We start from the raw sequence: 20,000 nt of genomic DNA, 5'->3' as shown, positions 1-20,000 counted from the left end.
AAAAGCTGTCACCTTGCTCTTTTCCACAACATCACTAGGTATACAGACAATCATTGTCACAGAATTTCCTCAACACTCTGTTCCTCAAATAAGGAAAAACAGCTGGATTTACCCAACCTAAACAACACCATCAAAATTGGGCGTGAATCGAATTACTTAAATTTCTGGACATAACAGTTTTGATAACTTAACTTTTAATGTCACAAGAAATTTAATTTAAGAATTAACTACAAATTCTTAGTCATACATACTTCACCCCTACTATGAATGTGTAAGCACAAATTGCAAATGATCAATTTTTGACTATCCTAAATACTCCCATTTAGTTGTGTAATGATACTTTCCCATTTACCAAAACAACCCACAAATTTCGATTGGATTCTAAAGTCTAGCTCTGTATGGGAAACCGAAGAGTTTTTAACTCAGAGAAGCTCATGTAATACTAAAATTTCCATACAAAATTTCCACAAGGAAAATGCATTTTCTACTTTGCTTTCCCTCAGCTGCACTGTAACTGCCTTCCTAACTTCCCCTTAAATAAACTTGAGAGGATAATTGGCAAAAGGAACACATCATTTCCCATTTGGGAGCTTTTGCTTACCATATGAACTAACTGGAGACAAAAAAGTTTCTACCATAGCAAAATTTAATAGTAAAAACCCCACATGGCTTAAGCTGCATGTACCATTATTGTGAGTGGAGGACAACTTACCCTACCCACCCAGCCCATGTTAATAATGTGCAATGCACATACTGTATGAACAGCTACATTTAACATCTACTCGAATACATAATCTATTATATGTGTGTAAAATAATGACAGGAATTATTTTAATTCGTTGTATTAAAAATATATATATATCCAAGTAGCTTGATGGAACAGCAATTAAAATCTAACAAATTACCTCCATCTGAGATGGCCAAAAACAAACAATCTTTATAGATCAATAATTAAGTAGAGTGAACAATCACAATGGATTTCACTTCACTACATTGGGTAGGTGCTGACGAAAATGTACTCAATTATTTTACACTGAGGTTCCATAATAAATCAATAGTGTCCATCACCACAGCACATCATTCAAGAGCACAGATACCAATATAGAAAAGAGAATCAGATCTATGTGAGGATTTCAAGAAGTATCAACATTGGCAGTAGCAAATCTCAGCTTGACAAATGACACATTGTTCTGACCTGCAGAACACTTGTTATTCCGTAGGTGTGATTTGCGAATTCCTGCCAAGGTTTATACACACAGAATACAGAAAGCCAAAAGTTGTCAAATGTATTCTAAAACTGTGTAAAATTAATCTTTTTGGCCACATTACCCTTATGTCCAGGTTTGACCCTAATTAGATGCATGCCCAATTTTGACATCCAACACAAAGTGTCCCTTTAAGTCTAAGCATTTGCTACCTATTTTCAACAATAAGGTAAGGGTAAAGGTTAGCGTTATTTTTAGCTTTGGGTAAATGCAGCAGTTAAGCTTCACTTAAAGAGCAGCATATGGGGGACACTTTGTGACATAAATTGTCTGTATTCTGAGACACAAGTGATGTTGAAGTTGGCTGGAAGAGCAAGGGGACACTTCGTGACGCTTATTGAAATTTGGGTGCATCTAATTAGGGTCAAACCTGGACATATCTCACATTATCGGGCTTTTGTCAAGTTACCCATGGAAAAGTGACATCAAAATCACTTAGATGAATAAAACAAAGAAAAGTCAAGCATCCCTTGGCTGCAGTTAGTCTGACAACAGAGTGACATATGTAAGAAGAGAATATGCTACAGTATGAAATAGACAATAGCTTCTGATCAGACCTTTTTCCTTTGCTTCCCTGTAAATTGCAGTCTGGAAAAGTATGAAAACTGAAAAAGTAGCTGTTGATGACCTTCGTAAAGTATTCTGTATTGACTAGCCCTGTCAATTTGATTGTTTTGTTTGTTTGTTTGTTTTTTGCACTTTATGCTATAAAACTATGGCACTGTGTATCATAAATTTGGAAAGATAATGATTTCACAAAGAAAGCAAAAAAATTCCAAAAAAAGCAAAGAATGAATTGATTTAATATTTGGATTGTTTGCCTGACCAACATGTTCACCGAGGTATTGCAAAAGTGGTTAACCCATTCACTCCACAGGCATCCCAAGATGCCCCAGTTGACATGTAAAATTGTCTGCCAAAATCTGTAAAGTCTCACTCCCTGGAGGCAATGGATTAAAACTACGGCTTGCTTAGTCTTGCTAAGGGAAAATATCTCATGGCAGTATCTTACTTCAAGTTGGCCAATCCGAGTTGATAAAGTCAGACTTTTCCAGCCACTTACAGTCAAAACAACTCAAGCCTTCCTCTGATGAGGGGATTAATGAGTTCATTATTGCAAATTTGATTTCAGTAATCATTTCAATAATCTGTTCGTCGGATGAATAATGCAAAATTCAAATCAAGCCTCAGTTCAAAACTCGAATTTTGATTCGCATATTGCTGGCTTCCGGTGCCAGACCGACGTGAGAAGTTCACAGGTTTACTGATTTGCATAATGTGTAATAATCTGTCAAACAACGGTCATTTCACTCTAGCAATATTACCTTGCAGTAATCGTACCAGTGTCCTCAAACTTGAGACACTGTGTTTTTTGAATTCCAAAGATTGGACAGAGAAATGAATTTTAAAAGAAAGGCAAATTACACTTGTTACGACTTTGACAGATTATGCAAATTGGTACACCTGTAAATTTATCACGCCAGTCTGGCACTGGAAGCGAGCAATAATCCAATCAAAATTCGCGTTTTGAACTGAGGCTTGATTTGAATTTTGCATTATTCATACGACGACAAGATTATTGATATGATTCCTGAAATAAAATTTGCAATTTAATGAACTTTATATTTATCCGCTCGTCAGAGGAACGCTTGAGCAGTTTTGGCTGTAAAAAGAACTCACTTACAATAACACTGAGCACTTTTAACGTTCTGGATTGTGCCATCAACCCAGTTAAATCCCACATGAAACACTCACCAATATGACAAATAAAAAATACTAATTATTATTATTATAATTAAAGCTGATTTTCTAAATAATACCTCTGAAAGGTACACTGTTCATAAATTATGCCGTTAATTTGATGTCCTTAAAAGATGTGTACCAGTCCTCAAGATTTTATGACAAATGTACTTTATGTCAATTTTTCTCTCCAAGGCACTGCTAACTCACACATAAGAGCCCAAATTCAACTGTGTTAATAAGATCTTGTAGGTAGAATAAAACTGGATGGACACAGTCATGGCAAATAATTATTACTTGTCATATAAGGATGTTAAGTCATAAGCCAAACATTTCTTGGGAAGCGTAAACCATATAAAGAAATCCATCTTCATCTTTCTCCTCTTTGTAAACCTCAGCCATAGTCATTGACATGCTCGCTAAACTTTTGTTGTTCACTATAAGGTAAAAGGCTTGTGTTGATGATAAAGACATGCGATTTCTGCAAAGAAAAGTAAAAGATGTCTGTCTAAATGAAAAATTACAATCACTGTTCAGAGGTTTGAATAAATTCTGAATGCCAATGAAAAGCATGGGGTACTTCACTCAGAAAAGGTGTCTACTTTTTTTCCCAGCTTAATTGAAGTGATTCAAGACAGATTCTTTCAAACCTAAGATGAAAATTCATTTTGACAATGACCACAGACAGTTCACGGTGTATACTCTACTCAATTACACCAGCTGACAATTACCGTAACTCAGTTTTATGAAGTATTTGGTCGTCCCTGTAAAATAAAACTACATCATTCTGTAAAGGCCTGCACATACAATGTATGGCCTTATGTGCTTGCTACCTAGCACGATGAGGATTAAGAGAGAAAGGCCTGTATGTACAACCATCATGTGACATTTTCCTCAGATTTGGCTTATTTCATGAACATGGATGGAATATGAATATATCTTATCTCTTTCCATCAAGTTATTACCACTGTTTGCTGTTTGCTGTTTGTTTCAATAGGGCGACACCCAACATCCCCTGAGGACGGAGCATATTTATGCCCAAATGACTTACTGTTAGGCAGAGCCACAAGCAGGATACCAAATGGCCCATTTGATGAAAACGCGAACACCCAAAAACGTTTCACGTTCGTCCAGACAATTGTTCATACATTCTGGAAAAAATGGAACTCGAACTACTTCCCAAGCTTGATATTAAGGCAAAAATGGCACACATCTCACCGAAATTTGAAAATCGGAGACGTAGTTATGATACAAGATTCCAACTTAGTGAGAGGAAACTGGAAGCTTGGAAAAGTGTCAAATGTTTACCCAGGTGCAGATGGGAAAGTGCGAAGAGTAGACGTGCAATACAAGAATCTCACCGTAAACGAACCTATGAAGCAATACCAAGGCAAAGGATATGTCACTGTTCAACGTCCTGTACAGAGACTTGTATTACTTATACCGATTGATGAAAACAAAATTAACTTCTAAGTGAACTCTCAGATACTATTTACTATGATTACTGTAACCTTTTTTTTGGCGGGGGAGTGTATCGCCAACAATCCGTGATTAGAATTTGTTAGGTGACGTCATAGACATGATTACGCAACTTAAGTCACTTGCTAGTAAGAGGAATTGAGAGAAACTGTGAGATACCACTGGGTAAATATCTTTGCTTGATTATAAGGGATAACTGTTTTTCATATCACTAACGCGATTTGCTGTAATTTAGATTTTGAACCCTATTCAACCTCCCTAAGAGTCTCTGAGGTCTCAGGAAACTCTCCAAAAAGGAACTAACACTCTACAAAGGACCGGTGCATTATATCGGACATCATGAAGTTCTCAAGCCTGATTCCAAATCTACCCCAGTGCGCATAGTGTTCAATAGCAGCGCCAATTACATGGGTCATATCTTGAATGAGTATTGGGCTAAAGGTCCTGACCTACTCAATAACTTATTGGGAGTCCTTATACGTTTCCGAGAGAATAAAGTAGCCTTCATTGGTGATATTAAAAAGATGTACCACACTGTGAAGATGACAGAGTTAGATCAGCACACCCACCGATTTCTGTGGAGGGATATGGATAGTACAAGAGAACCCGACACATACATAATGCTCAGAGTTTCATTCGGTGACAAGCCGTCAGCTACAATTGCAACCGTTGCTCTGAGAAAAACCGCAGAGATGTCAAGAGAGAAATACCCAGAAGCAGCAGATATAATACAAAGAAATACGTACATGGACGACATAATCGAAAGTACGGACGATCGCAAACAAGCTATTAAACTGACTCAAGATATCGAGAAGGCTATTATTAAAGGAGGATTTGAAGTCAAAGAGTGGATGTTCTCAAGCGATACTGACAGACAAGAAAAAACAAATATACCGATCGAGGAACAAACAGAAAAGATACTTGGAGTTAAATGGAGTCAATCAGAAGATCAACTGTGTTTCGAAGTCAAGGTTAACTTTACTACCAAGCGAATACATACTTCAAGGTCTACGAGCGATATCGTCCCCACCCAAGATCCCCAACAGCTCACAAAGCGTATAATCTTGTCACAGATCAACAGCGTGTATGATCCCCTAGGGTTGGCAGGACCATTTACAGTAAGGGCCAAAATTCTTTTACGCCGTTTGTGGGGAACTGAACCGAAACTTGACTGGGACGACCCTATACCCGAGGAAAACCAACAGAATTGGTCTATTTTCTTCAAAGATTTGAAAGACATGAATCAAATCAGATTTACGAGATGCCTTAAACCAATGGATGCTATTGGCGACCCCATTCTCGTTGTGTTTAGTGACGCATCCAAAGACGCATACGCTGCATGTGCATATGTACGGTGGCAAAGAAAGAATAACCAATTTGAGAGCAATTTAATACTGTCCAAAAATCGTCTTGCACCAATAAAAAAGATGTCCATTGACCGTATAGAACTGTGTGGAGCGGTACTGAACAAACGCCTAAAAGTGTTCATAGAAAAGGAATGTAGATATCGCTTTGAAAAGATCTACCACATCGTAGATTCTCAGATTGTACATGCCATGATACAGAAAAGCTCATACGGGTTCAACACGTTCGCCGCCACTAGAATAGGTGAAATACAGGAAGGAACAAACCCTGAAAACTGGTATTGGGTAGAGAGTAAATATAACATAGCTGACTGTTTGACAAGAGGCAGGAAGCCCGATGACATTGGACTTGAAAGCACATGGCAAAAGGGTCCCGATTTTCTTAAACAAACAGAAGACAAGTGGCCAATCACTCGTGATTACTTGGAGCCAAAACTATCCGAAGTAATCCGGACTACAATGGTAACGAAGATAGAAGGAACTCATGATACCCTAGCGTTACGAATTGACATCGCCAAATATTCGAGTTACGGCAAACTACTACGTGTCACTGCAAGAATTTTGAAATTTTACAGCAAATTTCCCAAACCGTCATTTAAAAGCGCAACGCAAGAACTGACACCTGAAGATATTAAAAAGTCAGAGATTTTCTGGATCAAAGAGATTCAGCAGAACATGAGAAATGATATTGAAAATGGCAAGTACAACCGTTTGTGTCCTATCACACGCAAAGACGGCATCTATGTAGTAAGCAGTCGTACTGCAAAGTTACAAACAAATTACGGTGACAACGAAGTTATATTACTACCATATGATCATCCGTTCTCACATCTCTATGTAGCACAAACTCATGCAAGAGGACATCATGGCATTCTAACTACTGCCAGCAAAGTGCGCACCAAATATTGGATACCCAAACTCCTTAAGTTGGTAAAATCGATTAAGTTCAGATGCGTTATCTGCAAAAAACTTGCTAAGAAAACAAGTCAGCAAGTGATGGGCCAAATACCTGAAGACAGATTGAAGCCAGCACCGCCATGGTACAGTACAGGAATTGATCTTTTTGGTCCCTTTAAAATTCGGGACGAGGTAAAGAAGAGAACGTTCTCTAAAGCTTATGGAGTAATATTTAATTGTCTCGGAACAAGAGCTGTTTATCTGGATCTGGCAGCAGATTATAGTACAGACAAATTTCTGATGGTACTCAGAAGATTTGTGTCCCTAAACGGATATCCATCCAAGCTATTGTCTGACAACGGTACTCAACTAATTGCAGCAAGTAAGGAACTAACCGCTATAACAAAAACATGGGATTGGAAGAAAATTAAGGAATATGGCGTCATGAAAGGATTGCAATGGATCTTCACCCCAGCAGATGCCCCATGGCAAAATGGAGTAACTGAAGCTCTTATAAGATCGGTCAAGCGAGCAATTGAATTCTCGGTTGGTGAAAATGCTTTAACCTTCTCTGAATTGCAAACAGTTTTGTTCGAGATTGCCAACTTGCTGAATGAAAGACCAATAGGGCGACACCCAACATCCCCTGAGGACGGAGCATATTTATGCCCAAATGACTTACTGTTAGGCAGAGCCACAAGCAGGATACCAAATGGCCCATTTGATGAAAACGCGAACACCCAAAAACGTTTCACGTTCGTCCAGACAATTGTTCATACATTCTGGAAAAAATGGAACTCGAACTACTTCCCAAGCTTGATATTAAGGCAAAAATGGCACACATCTCACCGAAATTTGAAAATCGGAGACGTAGTTATGATACAAGATTCCAACTTAGTGAGAGGAAACTGGAAGCTTGGAAAAGTGTCAAATGTTTACCCAGGTGCAGATGGGAAAGTGCGAAGAGTAGACGTGCAATACAAGAATCTCACCGTAAACGAACCTATGAAGCAATACCAAGGCAAAGGATATGTCACTGTTCAACGTCCTGTACAGAGACTTGTATTACTTATACCGATTGATGAAAACAAAATTAACTTCTAAGTGAACTCTCAGATACTATTTACTATGATTACTGTAACCTTTTTTTTGGCGGGGGAGTGTATCGCCAACAATCCGTGATTAGAATTTGTTAGGTGACGTCATAGACATGATTACGCAACTTAAGTCACTTGCTAGTAAGAGGAATTGAGAGAAACTGTGAGATACCACTGGGTAAATATCTTTGCTTGATTATAAGGGATAACTGTTTTTCATATCACTAACGCGATTTGCTGTAATTTAGATTTTGAACCCTATTCAACCTCCCTTGTGAAAAGTACAGCGACTGACAGAAAGCTGGTGTAATAAATGGAGTTGTTTAGAACCGTGGTTAGTTAATCCTCGCTAGCAATACACTAGTATTACAGTTTAGTATTAGTATTAGTACAGTACATGCAAGAGGGCAAACTAATAACTGACAGAAATCAAGTAAGGTCTTACGCTAAAGTTGTAAATGTGACGGAAGGTGGATTAGCATCACGAACTTATTTTTGTGTGTCACCCAACCACCCACTACCCATAATAATAATAATAATTATTATTATTATTATTATAACGAAGATTCCATATAACGTGCGGTCTGAGTCTGAGTCTGAATGGTTAAAACTGCATGCAGATGCACCGCTAATGCCACTCATAGGATTTGGAAAATAAAGTTTTCTGACTATTTCAGCCAACGGCATGAGAAAATTAAGAAATTCTATTCTTGTTTATTTTATTTTGTCCGGAGTTAAAAAAAACAAACAAATTGCTTACAAGTACTGTAAATGTACATATATTTGAGGATTCTGCCTTATTACATATGTTTAAAAGGAACCTTTTGAAAAGTCTACTGATCTACAGTATGCCTCTTATTCCCTTCAGTCAAAACAAAAAATGATTTCAAATTACATTCTTCAGCATGGACACATCAAATTTTTAATAGAACTTTTCATACAAAGATGAGGCGTCCAGAGCTTGATAGTGTTTACATAAGGACTTGTGAAGAATTCCAAAAGTAACCCCCCCCCCCCCCCAATCCCCCTGTTATGTTTACTTAAATTTTTAACGCTTCTGTTAAATCCCGCAAGTAATGGCACCCCTGAAAGTAACGCCTCAAGCAGCTTCTTCAATAATGTAACTTAAAATAACAATGTGGTAGGTAAGCACAAATACACCGTACTTGAGGATTGATTGATTGAAGAACAAAACTACAGCAAAATATGAAACAATGATTATTGTCTCCTGGAGTACAGCAACTGGAATGTGCAAAAAAACTCTAATACGATACTGTAAGGTATATGGCAAATATTGTCTCAGTTTCCCTGAACTAAAAACCAACTATTTATAGGCATAATGCGTAGTGTGTCATGCAGATGGAACAAGTGGACTAAGCAAAGCCAGAAACTTTGTGATCCTTAGTTTATTTTTAACTTGACTCAATCCTATTGAAAAGTTTACTTTCTGTGTGAGACGGCTACCGAAAGGAGCGACCCCTTAGGCATGTTAAATCCGGAAGTAACAAGGGCCGTTACTTGCAGAATTCTACCGTAACTGCCCAACCGGGAGTAGGAAAAGTTCAGTGGTGAGAGCAGTTGGCTTTCCACCAAGATCACAATAATAATGTACAGTACTTCATTCAGGGCTTCTGAAGATTATGTGGAAATTTTTGGCCATATTATGTGTAAACATGCGCTGATTATGCAGAAATTACACCGGATTATGCGGAAATTTAAACAATTTATAGCACTAATAATTAGGCCTCTTTAATGTATTTACATGATTATGGTAAATTAAGACTCGAAATTGCGACTATTACAGTCGTATTTACAACTGAATTTTCTCCCTTTGCGATTAAGATATCTGGAAGAGTCACCAATTTGCGACCAGCTTTCACCGTTAAAATAAAAGGGTTAGTAATCGGCATTTTTGCCAAAACTTTTGCTAAAAGAAATAAAGCAATAAAAAATTATTTTGTTTCTTGTCATGAATATTATTTTGCTTCAATTTGGAGATATGGAGCAAAATTGTGATGTGGCTGAACCACGATCCATTCCCTCGATCATTCACCATTTTGAGCGGTTTTTTACACATATGTATTGCGGGTTCCTATTTTGTTTTGTACAACTTCATCGTAATGATTGTCCCTACTTGTACAAATAATACACTTTAATTTGCGACTATAACTTGTGGCTAAATTTTCATACCTTGTTGAGTTCCAGCCTAGCGTATGTTATGAAAATGGTTTAACTAGAGTCCAGGCTCATTCCCGAAAAATGTGTGGAAACTGCTTACGAACTTTCATCTTGCGAATGAAACCGAGTGTTTTCTTCAATGTTCAGGAAAAAAAAGCGTTTCAAAGTAGTCAATCTCTTTGGCTTTTGTGTTTGTGAAGATGGTAAGTAGCTGCTTTATCACTAATTAATTATCAGGCATTTCTTCAGTTTTATGCGGAAAATATTGTGATTATGCGGCGGATGCGGATTCTAGGGAATTATGTGGATCTGCATCACCGCATACTGTCAGTCTGATGCCATGTTTATTTAAGTGGCAACAGTATTTAGTGCTATGGGACTAGCCGGGTACAATGTACAAGAATCAAATCAAACAAAATCAGCTCCAATTAAATCATAGGAAAGATGGTTTTGAGTGTGTCGAGGCTTAGATTCCTGGAGCAGATCATACATGTCATGTACTTTAGCTTTCAACATTCATCAAAAACAAACATTTCATTCAATAATAGTTTACTTCAATTTATTTATTTATTTATTTATTTATTTATTTATTTATTTATTCCATCCATTTAGAAATCACTGGTGATCCTTGCAATCTAACTGGCTCCCACCAGTGCAATTTATTACCAAATCGCACAATTTATTTGCTCTAAATCACACCATTTCCTTAGCCAATGAGAATGGAACACTAAAACAAAACAACCAATCAGATTTCAAGGCTTTTTTAAGGTAACCATTAAAATTGCAGGAAAATTTAACCATTGTGTTGCAACTTTTGCTCCCAACTGGATCAATAAAATATTGGTACTGACTAAAACCCTGTATTTTAGCGATTTTAAAATAATTATTATTTAATCACTAAAATATGATCATTTAATCACTAAAATACAGGGTTTTAGTCAGTACCAATATTTTATTGATCCAGATGGGAACAAAAGTTGCAAAACAATGGTTAAAACAATTATTGTTTGTCATTTCTAAATGGATGTAATAAAGTCGTAATTGAACTATTAACTCTGGTGTCGTGCAATTTTGGTCTGAAATCATACTTGCGATTTCTTGATTTTGAAATCACACGTATGATTTCAGACCAAATTGCACTCCACTCGCTTCAATTACCATTAAATATTAATAAAGAACTTGTGCTTTGCAATAAAAGCTTCAAACTTTTAAAATACAAAGTCATCACAATTAAAATACTAACACAAATACTGTGTTTCATGAATAATTTACAGTGTAACCTATTTAGGAATATAACTCATGGTATCTTAAAGACACAAAAAGAACAAAAAGCACGAAAAAAGGGAAACTGATTTTGTCATTTTTGTCAGTGAAAATATCCTATTATTAGATTCTGCAAACCAGGCAAGCCTTTCTGTGCTTCAACATGCTGTTGTTTTAACATCTTCAAGACCTAACCCAGCATCTCACTTACTGCCAACATTAAATAAGGGAATTATTTCTCTTGACATTTTGACCCCACAATTATCACTGAACTTAGTTCGCACGAGATTTTGAGAAACCCATGCAGATTGCCATAATAAACTGCTACTAGAAATGGCAAACCAGTATAATAACTAATATTTCTGTTAACTTAATCTGCATTTTTCCTGTTATGGTCTAAAAGCGAGATCATATAAGTATAATTCTATAGAACATGTACGAAACATGTTACAATTAAGAACGTGCACTACAGAATATGCTTCGGCGAGTTGCTAACAGTGATGTTCTAAACAATAGTTTTATTTTCACCACAAACCTTATTATGGTGACGAATTGACTCATAGTCAGTTCCTGAGGGACAAGAAATTTCGTCTTGTCGAGCAAAGGAAGATCTTTTTCTTTGTGGTATCTTTCGACTATTACCTGAAGAAAAAGAGGTATACAGAAAGTTTTGCACTGATCAGTAAAAGCTCTAGACCATGCCTTCAAAAATAGTCGAATGTAACAACTCAAATTTAACATTAACTCACAGGTATTTTGGAGGGAAACTTTGCTCTGATTCCAGCCACTTCATCTCTTCTACTGACTGTCAAATTCACGAAAAGAGCAATGATCTCGATTAGGAACAAAACGTGCTCGCCAGAAAACGACGTATAAACAATCAAGTTCAACATGCAAATCTGTTGGGCAACTTACCAAAACTTTTGCGCTGTTTGAACGGCTTTGCGGACTTCCCTTCGTTGTCCCCCATGTTCGTAAAGATGATATTTTATTCTCCCTCAAGGTATTACAAATCAGATCAACTCGGTGGAACAGGAACGGTCTTCATTTAATGAAATTTAATGACGATTTCGCAAGTTCGGCTGATCAACGCCGCTGATCCTGTCTTGGAACATGACGACGACCAATCAAATACCGACAAAAGGACTCAGACCCAGTTCCCTGACCAGGGGCCCGTTTCTCGGAAGTCCCGAAACTTTACGGGCCATATTCGGGTGTCACAATTCTCTTTGTATCTCAAGAACGGAGAGGATTTTAAAACTCGTCAAACTTCACGGTAATTTTTCTGTCTGTTACTTTTAGAACATGTTAAAAGATCGGCTTTCCAAAACAAGCGGTTGGCAGTTTCACAAATGGCTTTTCGGGCCCAAAAAATTATCGGGACTTTCGAGAAACGGGTCCCAGGTCTTACGGTCAATGCAGCTTCATGGCGCCTTGAGTCAACCGGGGAAAAACAATTTTAACTCACTTGTTCATGTCTAAAGACGACTTTTAAAGGGGTAAATTTTGCAATTACGTGCCCTCCCCTTATAACCATGGACAGCTATCTGGTGAACCGCGCGCTGTCTGAGTCAAATTGTGTGTTGTCCGGCAATCGAAAGAAACAGTAATCGGATATAAAGTGCTAGCATTCCCATCTTGGTAAGTTGAGCCTCGCGCTTTTCTAGTCGTGGCTTCTCACGAAATCGAGAGAAAAGGCTAACGGATATTTTAGACTACAAAGAGTCTCTTCAGACGCTTTGTTCTGTCACGCAATCGAGAGAATTGGAAAGTGGGGAGAGTCTCCCCATTCCCAAGCCTCACTCGACCGTTTCTTGTTGAGACAGGTCTGGTTACTTGCAAGGCTTCTTACCTGCGATCAAGCGTACTTTTCTTAAGACAAGACGCACCATGTCTAAGGAAAAGTACGCTTGATCGCAGGTTACAAGGCTTCCTGAGAATCATAGTGTTGGGTGGTCTTGGGAGGAGGCCTCGTTAGATTTCTTTTAAGTAATGACGCAAAAGCTCAAAAAAAAGGGAACTCTTTCACCCAGGATTCAAATCCAGCTGCCTTTGGAAACAATCACGTGGACAGTTTCTGGTGACTAAGATGGAGATTTTATTCACCAATTGCCTATTAGACTTGTTACTTTTCTGTTCTTTAAGCCGGAATTGAAATTCATAGCTTTAATTAAGACATCCCCCGGCCTGTATACTTTCGAGGAATCCCTGTTTACATTTCTTGCCTCATTGTCTTCTAATCAGCAAGCAATGGTGTAACTAGGGAGGGGTCCTGGGGTGCCCGTGACCCACCCACCCACCCCCCCCCCCCCCTTTGTAAGCCTTTTTTAAAGCAAACAACCTTCAATATTCAGGTGGCGAAAACACCACCATCTGGTGAGTACCATATGTTCGACACAGTGTGAGCCCCCCTTAATTTGAACAATCCTGGCTATGCCCCTGGCATCGCAAGGCAAGAAGATTTAACTAAGTCTACCAAGTTCTTCTTAACTTTTGAAGTCAATTTGTAAATAGCATAATGATTGTGTGAGCAAACTAGTATGCTACTGATAAAACGAAATGTAAACAATGACGTCAGCAAAGACTCACACATTAGGGTGGATTACCCTACCTGCTTGTAAACAGGAACATTTGAAGGAAAATTTATTGAAAACCGATTAAATCAGAGTAGTTGCCGTTGGAGATCCCGCCTGGATTCGAGAAGATACTAGAGAAATGTAGCATTCCGTTTACGCCAAAGGGCTAACATCGGACTGAGAGTACGCGCATTGTCCAAAATAGTTCGATATTAGATCATTTATTTCCGTTAACTCCAGATTTCTAGCAAGTCTTCAAAAGGAGCAAGGAAACTTGGAATAAGAGAACTTTCCAGCTCCTACTGCCGTTTCACATTTGCCGGCGCTGGACATCACTCTGCCGACGATAATTAACAATTATTCACCGAAGTGGAGGTGAATAGTACGTGGATAATCACCTCCGGGCTAGCCAATCGCCGCGCGCTAAAAGCACTATTCACTTGTGTGGTATATACTAAATAGCGGATATTACGCGGTGGCGAGAAGACATGAAGTTTATATTTGAGTTGAAAGAACAACTGATCTCCCTCGTTTGTTGCGCTCGCTCGTGAGATAGGGTGCTTAAGCACGCGCGTTTTTAAGACGCGGACAGTAACCGGAAGACAACATCTCGCGTGCCAGGACACTGGTGTCTCCCAGGTTGTTATACGAATCGTCTCTAATGGAGAAAAGATACTTGGCAATGTAAATGTGGTTGTGTGAAGACAAGTTAAAAGGGAAAACAGCTCACTTCCGGTTGCCGTCCGCGTCTCAAAAACATGCGTGCTTAAGCTTCCTATTATTGTTCTTGCCACGAGAACATAAAATTCATGCCTTCGAGTTAACGTGTAATTTTCTTTTTATTATATCGCCAACAAAAAGCAGGCTACAGACAAAAAAAGGGGAAAAAACAGGCGGAAATCATGACGTCGTTTCTCAATATGACCAATCGTGTTACATATGAAAAATACGCTACTCGGTTCCGGATGTAGTTAGAGTGGTCGTGTTGATTCTACAAGTTTGAGTTCCCGGTAAAACATTCCCGTCCATATAATAAATTTCTCTATTACGTTACACAATCGCTGCCACGAACGGTTACATAGTATGTATGCAATCAATTAATCAATCAATCAATCAAATTCTTTATTTAGCTCATTATAACATACTGACCCCTTGCTGGGGTGGCGCAGTGGTGAGAACACTCGCCTTCCACAAAAATATGTGGCTCGGATTCGATTCCCGATCCCGGTGTCGTATGTGGATTTAGTTTGTTGTCGGTTTTCTCCTTGCTACGAGAGGTTTTTCTCCGGGTACTCCGGTTTTCCGCTCTCCTCAAAAACCAACCAACACTGCCAAATTCTAATTCGATTCGGAACGCACCGACACATGTTGAACGAGCTCCTGAGCGCTCTTAACGTGTTTCGTGGGTAAACAAATACCATTTCCTGTCAGCACATCTCTAGTCTTTTCAAATGTTTGAGGAGTACACTTAAGGTACACTTAAAGTAATTTGACTGAAAATCTATCGATCACCATCGATCCGGAGTTATAACCCATCAAAGCATTGAGCGACATGATCACTGTTTTCATTGGCCGAGCTTTCCGGAGCGCGGGGTGCTCCTTAGAGATTTTTTTTTTTAATAACAGCGAAAAATTTCATTAGTTTCATAAAAATATCGAACTGTTTAATTTTCACGCTTAAAAATTTACTTTCTTTTCTTTACGCACGCCGGAATGACAGCCAAACAGTCACAGAGCTAACATTTTTTGTTTACTCAAAACACAACAAGTACTGTGAGAGGTTTTTTCATGTTTCAGATTTCTGAATTACCATACTTTTCTGGATATAGGCAACAAGTTGTAAAGTACAGCCAAAGTGATCTGTAGCATTTTGCTTGTGAACTCAAGGTTCGGCACTCCCGAGACTCGAAGTAGCACTACACCGATTGTGTTACCGTCAGTGATCTATTCGGAAAATTCGTCATGGTATTTAAGAACACAGCGACTTTTATCGGCATCATTTTTCTCGTGAGTTACGTATTCCCAAGCACAACATTTAACTCATGACATAAGTCTCGACATTTAAGGTTTGCTCATCAAGCTTTCTACTGAGTTGAAACGATCGTAACCGGAGTGGAAGACGCCAGTAACTGGAAGCAAAATTAATTGTTGCATCTGTGAATTCTGTTTCCTCTGTTCGCTCAAAACGCAAAATCGAGAGCCAAACACATCTAACTAATAGCTCTCTCGTCGGCATTAATATATAAGACGTTGGTCAGCTTTAATACATGTGGTACGAGGACAGACTAACAACTTAACGAAAGATTTTTCGTCGAGTGACTTTCTTTCAACTCGACTTGAATATACAGATTAAGGTCTTTTGATTATTTTGTAACCTCATGCTAACTAAACAAATATAAAGGGTCTGAATGAAACTGTATTCTGTTTTTTTAGAGTCTTAGCATTGCTTCGGCAAGTGATCAGGGACAAAAATTCAAGCGAGTTGTTACATCAGGTTGCCAGGTAAGACACATAAAAAACGATAGATGCACATAGAAAGAGAAAAACATCTTAATGGTTCATTCGAAAAGATTATTTGTAAAACTGCAATAGGCCATTCTGAAACTTGATAGTTTAACAGTTTTAGAGATAACAATACAACACTACTGCAAGATTTCCTACCACAAAGGAAAAGGAATAACCCTTTTGGAGATCGAAATTAGATCGAAACATTTGGGGCCTTTCTGAAACTGTTTATCCATTATCGAATTTTTGTCAGTTCTCATTTGAAATGCCAATCGTTTTAATATAACCCTTTTTTTTTTCTGTTCCAGGGAGATAATTGTCCCAAGTCTTCTAATATTACGCCAGTTGTTTTCCGTGCCACATCCTGCCTGGATCACCTTATAAAAGGGGCCTCAAAATGTGGCATCTACCAACTTTATGACATCGCAGGAAACAGCTTCCCAGCTTACTGTGATCTGAAGTCCGAACCTGGTACAGCATGGACCTTGGTCATGTCTTGGAGCACCCAGTATCGCTCATTGCCCGCTTTCCAGAGGACACCATTCAAGATCGACGCTCCAGTGAACGAGAATAGCCACAACTGGAAGCTATACCGTCTGAGTTTAGCTCGAATGAGATCCCTGCAGAGTCACTCCACTCACTGGCGAGCAACATGCAGTTACCCAACTCACGGCGTGGATTTCACCGACTACGTTCGCGGGAAGTTTAAAGACCTTAATATTATCGATTACAGTGGGAGTACCCTATGCAAGAGAGTGGAATACATCAACATCCGGGGACACATTGGAATCCAGCAAACGGTTCCATTCTGGCAGGGGTCAAAGGCTGGAGAAGGATTTCTACATACCGACAGTTCATTTACCACCTGCGAATTTAAGGCGAAATCTGGTTCGGTCTCCTCCGAAGACAACTTCGGGTCTTACGGCGTCATAAACAGCAAGTTTCGCTGCACAGTAGGAGGCGATTCTAACACGCAGTGGTGGTTTGGGGCTCACCTTTGAACTATCGCGTGTCGCATCGGATCGGCAGAGAACGTCACAGTCGTACAACTTGATTTAGACTTGATTTATAATTAGAACTGTGACTAGAAGATTGCAGAAATTTCAATTTGACAATTTTAAGAAAGGGTAATAAAGAAGATTAAAACCATGAAAGATCTTAAATTTCTTTCAATTAATAGCGCCTGCAAACAAAGACAAAAAAATACCAAGGAGTGAAAGAGGATTGGCAGTCGGTATGACCACACATTGAAGCGTGTAACTTGCAACTCTTTCCCTTGGAACAAAGCAGGCAGGGGATTTTAGACACCAATTTTATGCCTAAATATGGACAAAAATAAGATCGATGCTGCACGAGCGGGAAAATACACGAGCTACGTTACATTCAAATAAGAAAATTTCTTAAGTCAAAAAAGACCAGCTCTGAGCCATAGTTAAACGTTTCAACATCATGAGCTTCTGCATGCAGTCGGCTAATAGATCATCATAAAAACGTCGTATGCCTGTCAGGGAATTAGACCAGGGCCCAGTGGTGCAAAAATGCAGTCATTCAACATTCAAATAAGAAAATTTCTTAAAGGGGCTAGGTCACGCTATTTTAGGTAATTTTGTTTAATATTGTTAATTATGAGCTCTAAAACTCAAATTTACCCAAATTCAATCCATTTCAATCCTCTCCAGTTTTGTCCATCCATATCCCTTCTTGGCTTCCCTGTGTTTTGTCACAGTTCTTCTATAGTTTTGAACAGTTATTTTGATATTTTAGTTAATTCTATGACCATTCGATCAGTGCTGAAATTGCCTAAAATTGCGTGACCTTTAATTAAACCCTTCAAGTGTCATGAGCTTCTGCAGTCAGCAGCTGAGTCGGCTAATAAGTCATCATAAAAACGTTGTATGCCCGCCAGGGAATTAGACTAGGGCCCAGTGGTGCAAAGCCTGATTTAGCTCAGTAAATCCTGGATTAGTGGAGAGTTTTCTTTCAATCAAGAGAGGATTCTCTTGTTTCAGTTTATTTACCGATCAGAAAGTGTTCCACTCGTTTTTTTGGCCTTCATTTTTTGAGTTAGACTTTTTTGATTTCCTTCAGCCTGATTATTAACAAATCGAACGTGGTTCAACGTTGTCTGTACTCTTATCGGCAACGATATTCGTCATCAACATTTTTTAAAAACCACAATATTCAACGCCTTTTTTGAAAAAAAAGTTTCTTGTTCGCAATCTGATTGCTTTATTTCCAAAATAAGCGTTCCTGATTGGCTATTACAATTGCGTGACACATTGCAAGACTCGAGCAAGGTATCGACAGCGGCAAATTAGCCAATCAGATTGCGAGATTACAAGGAATTGTGGTAAAAAAATAGATTGTTAAAGGAACTCAACCTTTGGTTGGTATTTAATCGTGGATTTTGAACAACTGGGCCCAGATTAGTAACGAAAATGCCTGATGATATTAATTGAAAACACAAAATTCAAATTTGTTGACTATTCTTTCTCAAGCGGGTCACATTTTTTACTCGGAATACCTGAAAGGTATCCGAGTTATAATCTGGGAAGAATTTAATTTTCTGTGCAGCAAATGGACGGAAAATAGAATTACGAGTCGGTGATGTCATTGGCTAAAGTCAATGCACTACACCCCTTTAAGCAATACCTATGACCTCCCTCTGTGACCAAACAATTGTAATAATAACAAATAAAGGTAGCCATTTCCGGTAGCGAAAGGCCTACAGAATTCCATGATGATCCGAATTTATAACATGCAATGAAGCAACCAAAGCGATGGGTACTGTGCTGGAGCTTCAGTGTGACACATTAATTTCGTTTAACTTTGCTTATTCAGAAACTAAAAGCCCAAATTCTACCTCGTCATCAGTCCGAGTCACTACGGAGTGCGCATGCTTATATGGTCATTGCAGTGTTTGCTATCCGGTCAGTCAACACGTGTGTTTACTGCACGGAAAAGAATTTGGCTTTACTACAACAGCTATCTCTACCTTAGCCTGTTCCTGGCCTGTTCATATCCTAACAGAACACCTGAGAAACGAATTGATCCAGTATCGCATTATGGCGAGCGACGGAGTTGATGTTGTGCCTTCTTCCGCGGGTCCACCGGACCAAAATGCTGACCCACCGGGTCGAGAACCCAATATCGAGTCAACTCTGAGGCAGCTCAATACAAACATGGGCACGCGATGACACAACTTCTAACTGAAGTGTGTGCGAGCCTTCCCACGGGAAATATCGATGCAAGCTCCTCGAGCCGAAGCCCACCGGGCGCAGGCCAAGAACGCAGAAGACGGCCCACCGTTTCCCCCTCCTCTGATGAGTCTTCGCAGGACGAGAATGAGCCCAGGCGCAAATCAAGGAGAGAGGACGATTCCATCAGTGTGCATGCCGCAGATAATGATGTTGCACAGCTACTGGCCGAACCACCGGTTCGCGCCACAGCCCCCGATAAAACGAATGTTGCGGGCGAGGACGAGTTGCTTAAGGAACTCGTAGCCTCCCTGCAAGACGAAGATACGAAAGGACCGAAGGTGCAACAGCAACTTACGGACATCGCTATCAAGCGATGGGGCACTAAACTACAATCTGACAAAATAAGTAGCATTCTGGGCAAACACCCGCAGCCCGA

The 20,000-nt window shown here is 39.1% G+C and overlaps 2 protein-coding genes and 1 pseudogene across 2 annotated transcripts in view; 2 read left to right on the top strand and 1 right to left on the bottom strand.

Moving 5' to 3' along the window:
• Positions 1-12,390, bottom strand: part of LOC137978416 (microtubule-associated proteins 1A/1B light chain 3C-like) — a 12,938-nt gene extending 548 nt beyond the window's left edge. The window contains exons 1-4 of the mRNA XM_068825333.1: positions 12,199-12,390; positions 12,033-12,088; positions 11,819-11,925; positions 1-3,486 (exon numbers count right to left, since the gene is read on the bottom strand). The exon at positions 1-3,486 is cut by the window's left edge and continues 548 nt beyond it. Coding sequence (XP_068681434.1) covers positions 3,324-3,486; positions 11,819-11,925; positions 12,033-12,088; positions 12,199-12,253 — 381 coding nt within the window. The 5' untranslated portion in view covers positions 12,254-12,390 and the 3' untranslated portion in view covers positions 1-3,323. The remainder of the gene's footprint in view (positions 3,487-11,818; positions 11,926-12,032; positions 12,089-12,198) is intronic.
• Positions 12,391-15,730: 3,340 nt separating this feature from the next.
• LOC137979650 (uncharacterized) lies at positions 15,731-17,518 on the top strand. Its single transcript, XM_068826965.1, has 3 exons — positions 15,731-15,866; positions 16,293-16,361; positions 16,673-17,518. Exons 1-3 carry the CDS (start codon positions 15,822-15,824, stop codon positions 17,363-17,365), a joined length of 807 nt encoding a protein of 268 aa, XP_068683066.1. The 5' UTR covers positions 15,731-15,821; the 3' UTR covers positions 17,366-17,518.
• Positions 17,519-19,429: 1,911 nt separating this feature from the next.
• Positions 19,430-20,000, top strand: part of LOC137980240 (uncharacterized) — a 1,154-nt pseudogene continuing 583 nt past the window's right edge.

The sequence above is a fragment of the Montipora foliosa genome, chromosome 12 (assembly GCF_036669935.1).
Source record: "Montipora foliosa isolate CH-2021 chromosome 12, ASM3666993v2, whole genome shotgun sequence".
In the NCBI taxonomy this organism is placed as follows: domain Eukaryota; kingdom Metazoa; phylum Cnidaria; class Anthozoa; order Scleractinia; family Acroporidae; genus Montipora; species Montipora foliosa.
Note: the sequence above shows the minus strand (reverse complement) of the source record. Positions and strands in the feature narration are given on the sequence as shown.

Coding starts and splice junctions, on each gene's coding strand:
- LOC137979650 (XM_068826965.1), top strand. CDS start 15,822: ATGGTATTTAAGAACACAGCGACTTTTATCGGCATCATTTTTCTC. Junction 15,867..16,292: donor TTATCGGCATCATTTTTCTC/GTGAGTTACGTA, acceptor CTGTTTTTTTAG/AGTCTTAGCATTGCTTCGGC. Junction 16,362..16,672: donor TTGTTACATCAGGTTGCCAG/GTAAGACACATA, acceptor TTTCTGTTCCAG/GGAGATAATTGTCCCAAGTC.